General features: G+C 46.6%; 1 protein-coding gene across 2 annotated transcripts; it reads right to left on the bottom strand.

Moving 5' to 3' along the window:
- Positions 1-3,456: 3,456 nt before the first annotated feature.
- LOC133133153 (E3 ubiquitin-protein ligase RNF6-like) lies at positions 3,457-8,929 on the bottom strand. 2 transcript variants are annotated; one of them, XM_061249203.1, is made up of 5 exons: positions 8,790-8,850; positions 8,312-8,378; positions 7,533-7,694; positions 7,310-7,432; positions 3,457-6,787 (listed from the first exon to the last, which is right to left on the bottom strand). In XM_061249203.1, the coding sequence occupies exons 3-5, from the start codon at positions 7,672-7,674 to the stop codon at positions 4,959-4,961; spliced, it is 2,094 nt and encodes a 697-aa protein (XP_061105187.1). In that variant the 5' UTR covers positions 7,675-7,694; positions 8,312-8,378; positions 8,790-8,850; the 3' UTR covers positions 3,457-4,958. The 2 variants fall into 2 exon arrangements, with proteins under 2 accessions (XP_061105187.1, XP_061105186.1); XM_061249202.1 differs by lacking the exon at positions 8,312-8,378 and having other exon boundaries at positions 8,790-8,929.
- Between the last annotated feature and the right edge of the window lie 1,226 nt (positions 8,930-10,155).

Raw genomic sequence — 10,155 nt, 5'->3', positions numbered from 1 at the left:
GTGCTGTGGTGCAGCCTCCTGAAATTGGCATGGAATGGGCCAAATATTTAGGCTTGTAATTGGGGTTTGGCAAGGTCATTTGAACCCTGTCTTTGTCATCCATTTGTTAGGGTAAATGAGTCATTTGAGTGTTCAATGGTAAGCTACAGTATGGAGGACCACAATATATACTGCACCTCTTGGCCTTTCCTCTGTATATGCTATGCCTTGGGAACAAGCAGATACACTCATTAGGCTCAGTAAGAGGTACACATGCTTGTTCACACAAATACAGTGGCTTCAGAAAGTATTCAGACCCCTTCACTTGTTGTACACTTCATTGTGTTGTAGATTTAATAAAAATAGCCAAAACTAAAGTAAGTATTCAGACCCGTTGCTGTGGAACTCCAAATTGTGGTCAGGTGCATCATGTTTGCTTTAATTATCCTTGAGATGTGTCTAGAACTTGGGATTCCATCTGTGGCAAATTGAATTGGTTGGACATAGTTTAGATATATACACATGTGTGTGTCTAAGGTCCCACAATTCACACTGCTTGTCAGGACAAAAAAAACCAAGCCATGAAGTCCAAGGAACTCTTGACTCAGGAAAAGGGTATAAAACAATTTCTAAACCTTTCAGTGATCCCAGGAGCACAGTGGCCTCAATAATTGTGAAATGGAAGACATTTGGAACCACCAGGACTCTTCCTAGAGTAGGCTGTCTGGCCAAAGTGAGTAACCAGGCAAGATGGGAGAACTTACCAGAAGGACGACCATCTAAGCAGTACTCCATCAATCAGGCCTTTATAGTAGAGTGGCTAGACTGAAGCCACTCTTGTGTAAAACGCATAAGATAGCCCACTTACAGTTTGCCAAACGGCATTTAAAGGATCGAGAGCATGAGGAAAAAGATTATCTGGTCTGATAAGACAAAAATTTTACTCTTTGGGCAGAACTCCAAGCACTGCCTCGCAAACACCAGGCACTGCCCATAAGCAGCAGAGACAGGGAAACTGGTCGGAATTGACAGGATAAATGCAGCCACATACAGAGAGGTGATTGAAGAAAACCTACTCCAAACAGCACACAACCTCAGACGATGGTGAACCTATCAGCATGACAATGACCCGAAGCATACAGCCAAGACAATGCTGGAGTGGCCCAACCAAATCCCATTGAACCTCTTTGGAAAGACCTGAAGATGGCAGCTTTGCACCCAATCTGAAGGAGCTTCAGAGGATCTGCCAGGAAGGATGGGATAAACTGGGTGGGATAAAATCCAGGTGTGCAAAGCTTATAGAGACTTACCCAAGAAGTCTCAAAGTTGCTGCCAAAGGGGCTTTTTCAAAGTACTAAATTAAGGGTCTGAATACTAACAGTATGTAAATGAAATGAGATTTCAGTTTTTGATTTGCAAATATTTCTAAAAACATATTTTCATTGTCATTATGGGTTATTGAGTGTAATTTTTTATCCATTTAATATTAAATCCACTACACAACAAAGTGGTGAAAAAGAGGTCAATGTTTTCTGAAGCCACTGTTGCTTTCTCCCCCACACTGGGTTCCACCCCCGTCAGTTATGAGGCTACAGTGGGCACATGATCACCAAAAATGGAATGAATCCATTGATCCACATTTGGCCCATAAATACCAAATGAGCATCATTTGAATACCACAGCATGCTCAAACATCATTGCTGCTTCTCTTTGGCCACAGCATTCAAATGGATATTTCCAGCAGGATACCAAACCATGTCATAAAGCATGCTTCCAGCATCTTGTTGAATCCATGCCTTGAAGAATTCAGGCTGTTCCGGAGGCAAAAGTGGGTCCTAACCAGTACTAGATTGATGTAGCAATAAAGTGGGCACTGAGTGTATATGATAACCACTTCAATATCCCAACCAATGTGGTTGTTAAAGGAGTAACATGGTGGTTAGTCACACTTTGTAGGTTTTTACATGCAATTTGCACAAGGGGCCATCGAAGAAACATGATAAAAGTATTATATGTCCTTTCTTTAATTTTGGAGAAGTAAGCATTTTAAAGATGTTCTCTGAGAATGTTCTCCTCGTATGCGTCAAACGAGGACAACTCCCCTTATCCCTCCCCAAACTCGTGACCCGTTTGCTCCGCTGACCTCCAGGAAAGTCAATTAAAATATTTGACTAACATTAGGTTCACTTAAATTAGAGTGCCTTTTAATTAAGGACTATTAGACTATTTCTGGTTATATTCATTTAGCTAGCTAGCGAGTTTGCTTTAATAAGGTGACGTTATTGATAACGTTAGCTAGCTATTTTGCTTTCATAAGGACGTTATAGTTGTGCTTTTATCTTAACTTGGCTAGCTAGCTAGCAAACATTATCATTGAATAAGTCTGCGTCTTTACCTTAGCTATCGACAGTTGATATACTAAGTTAGCTAGCTTGTGAAATTGACAAGATTATGCACATTTGTTTTTGGGTTTTTTTGCCTTAAGACAACTGTCAAGTGTCACATTCAACTACCATGTTACTCCTATAAAGATCTTGGTGTGACTAGACTCAGACTATTCCTTTCAGATCCACATTAATAACTGAAGAATGACCTTTTCCAGTTTTTGACTGTTTATGAAGCAAAAAAACAAAAAAACCAATCAAACTGCTTTACTATCCAGCTGAACTAATTTAACATTAAAGTGTAACTGGTACAGGATGTGGCTGCTTTAATTCAAATTGGTTGGTTTTTGAGCAAAAACCGCTTGTTTCAGGTCCTGCTACAGCATCTCTATTCGATTCAATTAGACTTTGACTAGGACACTCCAAAGCCATTTCCAAATCTGTGAGAGCCACTATCTTCAAATGGAACACTTGTGGAAATGTTGTGGTGAATACTTCCCAGCAGTGCTCTGCCTGCCATATTTTATCTACAGAACTACATGCCACTTTAGCATCAGCTAAGGCCAGTGTTCATGACACCAAAATAAGAGACCGGGTAAAAATGGGACTCGTGGAATAGTTGCAAGGTGGGAAAACCAATGCTAATCAAGAAAAACATCTCATTATAAATTTGAATTTGAACCTGGATGTTCCCCCAAGCCCTTTGCAATAATGTTCAAAAATGGAAGTTTTTGGATGACACGGATCCTGTGTCTGGCGCCAAGCAAAGACAGCATTTCACAGTAAACGCATCATACATCATACCACATGGTGGTCCTCATACGATGGTGTGGGGATGCTTTGCTGCCTTGGGACGGGGACGACTTCTGCTCTGTACCAGAAAATTCTAAAAGAGAATGTCCGGCCATCTATCCATGAGCTGAATCTGAAGTATAACTGAGTTACGCAGCCAGACAATAATCCAAAACACAAAGGCAAGTCCACATCTGAACAGCTAAACAGGAACAAAATTAAAGTTGGGGGAGCCCAGTCAAAGTCCTGACATGAACCCAATAGAGATGATGTGACCTGAAATGAGCAGTTCATGCTGGAATACTCACCAATTTTTATTAATTATTTATTAATTAATGCAGAGTAGGTTAAAGTCCCTTCACTGTAATGTGAAAGACTTATACTCCAGGACTGTTGCATTTGTACTCATCTTGATACTGTAGTTCCTGACCTTATTACTTATGGACTGGTCCTATTTACCATGTGTACTACACTTCATGTTCATGGCTGTTCAACTGTTACTATGCAAATTGTACCTAATCTGACCTGTTCTGTAGTTTGTTCTAATGACCTTGGTATGATGGGTACATGACTGGGACCTGGAAGGTTGGTGGTTCAAGCCCCGGTGTAGTCAAGACACGCTGTTGGGCCCTTAACCTCACATTGCTCCAAGGGCGATTGTCCTCTGCTTTGTCTAATCAACTGTAAGTCACTTTAGATATACGTGTCATCTAAATACATTGCATGTACATTCACATTACCTTTAAAGGCCAGGACATTTTGGAAATGTGATGAAGAACAAACAACCTATACGTATTCAAGGTACATGAACCAATCTTATCCATTCTCAACAAACTGCTGCATTGATGTTTTGGATGGTTCATTTGAAGCTGACTGACTGTTTTACATGTGGGATTAAAACTTTGTTCTGCTCAACTGACAAACTCGGCTCGAGCCACATGACTGGTTAAACCCAATTTCATACAGTTTAACATGTCACTTCGTTAGCACCAGTCAGACAGGAACATCCTGGGCACGGTTCCCACTTTTACCATAGAATATTCCCAATAGTTTGCCATTGCAAGACACGCAAGTGGGATAAACAAGTACACCCCTATTATACCTTGCAATTTGTAGCATATTAGACTAAACCATCTGATCACAGTTCATGTTAACCCACAGAGCAATCAATCAGATGAGGTGACCATTTTAGCTTCAGACACACTGAAGGCACATTTTGAAAATACACAACTGATTCTTAGAAATGGGATTCAGAATCACACAAATTACAATGTGGCACTTTCAAGTCTTACTCATTTTTTCCATTTACTATTCACTCACAACAATATATAATTTGAGTGTGGACTCTATGAGCCATTAAATAAAATCCATTTGTTACAGAAAAATTAATTTCAGTTAATATGAGACTAATTGTGTTTATAAGACTGAATATTGATTACTCTGAAGCAATACTGAAATGGAGAGATTTCGTACATGGAGGCCTCAAAACAGAAAAAGCCGAACGCAGAAAGAGAAACAGAAGTCTAAAAAAATATAGCTTTGCTACTTCTCTGCGCTTTTTATGTTTTTGTTACTTGTTTTTGGTTCTACCCACAGCCCAATACAATGGAATTGACTAACCAATTAAAATACAGAGACAGCATTTACATAGTCCAGCCCACAGGGCTTGGTCTGTCATAATGGTAAAAGCAGACTCCCCCCTAATGAGACGAGCCAGTCTGAATGGACAGAGAATGGGACGAGTCAGACTCCCGCCGGGTGGAGAATGAGGAAGGTCAGTATCGGTGGGCAGGCTGGGGGGGGTCACTCCTGGTGAGGGGACAGTATGGGCTGCCTGCAGATGGGGCAGGTGTTGTTTTCGGAGAGCCAGCGGTCGATGCAGTGGATGTGGAACTCGTGAGTGCAGGGCAGACGCCGCAGCTTGTTGCCCTGGGCGTACTCGTTGATGCAGACGCTGCAGGCGCGGCCCAGCTCGCCCTCCAGGCTGGCCTGGCCGTAGGTGCGCGTGGACAGATTGTCGATCTGCTCTTTGGTCAGGCCCCGCTGGTGCTCCTCGTCCTCGTCATCGTTTAAGAGGAAGAAGTGAGCGAGGCGGAGGATGGGCAGGGTGCCGTTCTCCACCAGGTTGTTGGTGTCCCTGCTGGCGGCCCGTCCCTCGTTCGGGAGCCCCCCGGCCCGCTCGTCGTCCCCCGCCGGCTGCTGCTCGGTGCCCGCCGCCCGTCGTTCGGCCGGCTCCTGCGCCGGCGCCTCCTCGTTGCCGTGGGCGGCGTGCGCCTGCGCGTCGGGGCCCGTCTCCGGGCCGGGAGCGGTGGCCTGGGCGTCCGCCTCCGTCTCCATGAGCGAGCTGAGCTCCCCGAAGCCCGTCATGATCTGCCGCAGGATGGAGCGCAGGGCGGTGGAGCTGGGCTCGCCCAGGCCGGTCTCGGAGATGCGGCGCAGCGGGATGCGGATGGTGCTGACGTAGGTGCGGATGCCGGCGCGCTCCGAGCGCGAGATGGTGCGGCGGAAGCCGCCGCTGTCGCTCTCGAAGGTGACCGTGTTCTCGGCCGTGCGCACCCGGGACCGCGTGCGGCTGGCGATGCTGTCGCGGTCCCGGTTCTCCCCCGGCCGGATCCGCCGCACCTGCAGGTCCAGCATGATGGTAGGGTGTCGCCGCACGCCTCCGCCCGCGCCGGCCCCCTGCGTCTCCGCCTCCTCTCCGGCAGCCTCGGGGGCCCCCGGGGGAGGAGGGGGCGCTGTGTCCGGGGCAGGCCCCGCTGGAGGCTGGGCGGGAGTCTCTGGGTCGGGCCCTGGTGGTGGAGCAGGAGGAGGAGGAGGAGGAGGGGTGGAGCTGCCATGAGCTGCCCCAGACGGAGGCAGCATGGGGGTACTGGAGCCTGGCTCGCTAAAAGTATCTCCTACATCCATGAGACCCTCAGGCTCACTGGGAGCTGGAGTCAGGGCAGCACTGAGCCCAATGGCCTGGACTGCGCTGACCTCTGTGGGTTCGGGGGTGTTGAGGGTGTTGGGGTGGGCAGAGCTGGGCTCAGCGGGTTGGGGGGTATCAGGAGGCCTATGCAGTGGTGAACGACTGCGGCGAGACGCCGACCCCCTCCCCCCCCTGCAGCCCCGGCGGCCGCGCGCTCGAGTCCTGCTGCCCCGCTGCTCCCAGGCCGGCGCCCCCTGGTGGCCGGCGTCGACCCCAGTGCGAGGGCACTCTGCTCCCACAGGACCCCGCTCGTGTTCAGCCCCCTGGGCCTGACTCGGCCTCCCTGCCATCGTGGGCGTCTGGTGCGAGGCAGGATCGGCGCTCCTCCGCACGCCCGCCACCCTGCCGGCGGGGGTTTCGGGCGGGGCTGTGCCGCTCCGTGTGCGCCGCACCGGCAGCCTCCTCCCCTGCGGCGGGTGGGTGTCCGGTGGGGGGTCCAGCAGGGCGGGGTCGGCGGGGTCGCTGGGCTCGGGCTGCTCGTGGTTGATGTTGATCTCCAGGCTGAAGCGGAACTCGCCGCTGTTGGGGTTGGTGCGGCTGACGGCACGCCAGGTCTGGTTGCCGCTCTGGCCACTGCGCGTGGCGTTGCCCGTGCGCCGGAAAGTGTTCAGCCACTCCAGGAGGGAATCTCCGTTAGAGGCTTCGCTGCCCGTCTCCGCCCCGCCTGCAACACAGAGCCTCCGATAACTCTGATACCTCCACACACACACCAGCCCTATCCACTCCATCAGTGCAGGAACAGAGCACAATACCGTCCAGCACAATTATGCAGGACAAGCTCCATCCACAAGCTCCAATTCCACTACGAGGTAAAGCTCCTCCTCCCTCACACAGCCCTCCTCTATCATATGTTGAGGAGCGACATGGCTCAGGCAGTAAGAGCATCGTCTGGCAGTCGGAGGGTTGCCGGTTCGATCCCCTGCCCGGGCTGTGTCGAAGTGTCCCTGAGCAAGACACCTAACCCCACTCACCGTCGGTGTGTGAGTGTGTGTATGAATGGGTGAATGAGAAGCATCAATTGTACAGCGCTTTGGATAAAGGCGCTATATAAATGCCAACCATTTACCATTTACCATATGTCCCAGGCCGACCGATACTCCTCTATACCCTCACATACAAGTACTAGGCTGATTCTTCATCCCAAAACACACACCTGCTCTACCATCCCATAAATAACCCCCCTCACCTCTGCCACCATTGTCTTCACGTGGCTCGCTGCTCTCCGGGCGGGGCTCAAGGTCGGGCTGAGCCAACAGCCGCTCCTTCGCTCCATCCAGACGCTGACGCAACTCTTCTGCAGTGACTTCGCCTGAAACGGAGCAGAGTGTGCTTCAGTGTTCATGTTTAAAACCGAGCAGAGGAAGAAGGGACGTATGTAGGACGGTGTAACACAAAACACGCATCCTCACCAGGTGTTCCCAGCAGGTTGCTGTCCCTCATGAGACGGTACTCCTCCTCGTTCAGCCCATTTATGAAGTGATAGTAGGCCTCCTCCCTCTGCAGCCGCTCCTGCTGCTGCACATGCTCATCTCTCCCACCGGGAGTGTCCATCACCACGGAAACCGTTTTTGCTGCCCACATCACACATAAAGGGGACAAGGATTCACATACACCATTTCCACTCCACCCCCACCTGTCCTCCCCCTTCTTTTACACAAGCTTCAATGCCAACTGGGGCTTCAGAGCCCTTCAAACAGCTGAGCAGAACTCTCATACAGCGACTTGTCTGTTGACTTAACCAAGTGGACTCTGAGATATGAGTGTAACCTACTAATAATTTGAGTTTGAATGCACTGGTACTGAAACTAAGATAGGTGATTTAAAGAGAACAGCTTTACAACAGACTATGTTAATAGATGTAGTAAACTTTTAACTGACTTTGTTATGGGTTGGCTAAAACATTAATTACAAGTGAAAGACACTCTTAGTTGCGACCATGAAAAAATGACAACACGATTCGAAGTAAATATATTTTGCTCTAGTCAGCTGGCCAATTATGGCGATTTTACAATGTGTTCGATTAGCCTATCGCGATTCACAGGTGACAATTTTGTAAACTACATGTCTGTATTTACAAGGGCACAGCTAAAAAAGCAAACGAGCAAAAAAAACAAAAAGCTACACTTTACAACTGCATTACTGTAACGTTATGCGCCAGCGAGCCAACAAGCTAGTTAACGTTACTTACCATGTGTTGACAAAAGGAAACGCCAAATAGCCAGGCTACAGAATAAGTGCTCTCCCAATCGCAATTCCTGTGTTTATTGACACACGAAATATTCACACATTTAAGACCCACTGTGGGACATGACAAAACGATTGGGCCCATATGTTGTTAATGGCGGACAGAATGATGAAGACCGCTTAATTGCTGAACAAACGTGCGACATACTCTTAAATAAATTAAGAACGTCCCTGACGTTATTATGTATCTATTCCTCAAACGAAAAGCGCAATTCCGCTTCGTTATGTTTAAAGCTACCTTACTGCTGAACTGGTTGGCAAGCTACACAGGGGAAATGTTTCCATCTTTTCGACACATCGCTTGTGATTTGACAGTGAACTAGCCAGGTTGCTTAAACGGATCGAACTGTTTCTACGGCCTAAACGCGGACTATTTAGGGTGTATTGGTGTTTTAACAAAGAATTCTTAATAAGTTTGATACCTGACAGAGCAGCTGGGGTATAGGTACGGATGGTTTCGCTCTCTTTCCCCTTGTTGTCTGGTTTCAGTGTAAAATGGAAATATTCGTGCTGCTTCCAATAAGGTCCGGCTTACCACGAGTTACATGAGACATAGTTCCACATGACGCGTGTATTACATCTACGGAATAACAGGAGTACAGCTGGCCATTTTGTTGTGACGTCACTATCATGTCCCAGCCCAGACTGTACAAAAAAAGGTCCTAACAATTAAACAGGCGATAGTTCATATATTCAAATCAGAATACGCGTTCAGGTTGTTCATACATTTGCATGTCAAATTCTCACAAACGAATTAACCTTATGCTGCAATGTTATCCAGGATAGTTGCTTGTCTCGGGCAATTGCCTCTTCTTTCACCCTTCTTTCACACTCAAATTTTCTGTCTCATTGTAATTTCTCATACAATTTGAATTATCATCAACATTTTACCACTGTATTTTAGTTAAAATAGGATGGCCTCTTCTTTTATTTAAACTTTCACCTTTTTCTTTGTACTTGGAAGGGTTTTTGTTTGAAACTAATATGTTCAATAGTCAATCCATTTTTATCAGTCCTGAAATAAAGAACTGATTGTGCTTAAATGATGAGTTTGTTGCCCTTAGCTTGTCTGATAGGCAAATGTTACGAAAATTTAGCTGAATTAAGATGACTATTTTTTATCAGAAGTCTAACTAAACATTTATTTTAAAGAGCAAATATTGGATTAATGGTAAATATAGATATTACACTACAGTACCTTTATGGCAGGTTTATTCCACTAGTGGTCAAGGGCCAAATGCTGCCTGCTGTAGATGTATTGTTAGTCCCCTTACATACAAACAAACATGAACATATGATTACAACACCTTTAACAAATATGGTATCAAAGATTCTTCATATGTGAGTGTGACTAAAAAGCCAAAGCAGATTTCAAGACTGCCTATTTTTCATACACATACATGTCTACAATAGGGCAGCAGTGTTAGTATAATGGTTGCTGGTTGGATTTCCAGATGTGTAAATGGATTGCATGTACAAATATAATCTGTAAATTGCTCTGTGAGAGCTTCTGCTGCCGAAATGTAAATGTACAAAGGAGGAAATGTTTGGCTTACCTGCATTTGATTTTTTATTGATTAACCCTAAATCATGCATTAACAAATGAAACTGTTTTCCCTTACATTCAACACAAAAAAAATATTCCTTTGCACAGACATTAGATGAAATATGGAAGTTCAGGACTGAACAGAACTGGAACTGCCCTCCTTTTGTGAAACAAATATGTAACGTTCAGGAACAGGGTTTTGAAGGATAAAAGCATAGCTTGTTCAAGGAGCAATGGGTGCA

Source organism: Conger conger, chromosome 7, assembly GCF_963514075.1.
Source record: "Conger conger chromosome 7, fConCon1.1, whole genome shotgun sequence".
Lineage (NCBI taxonomy): Eukaryota > Metazoa > Chordata > Actinopteri > Anguilliformes > Congridae > Conger > Conger conger.
The sequence above is the reverse complement of the archived record's forward strand: the minus strand, read 5'-3'. Positions and strand labels throughout refer to the sequence as shown.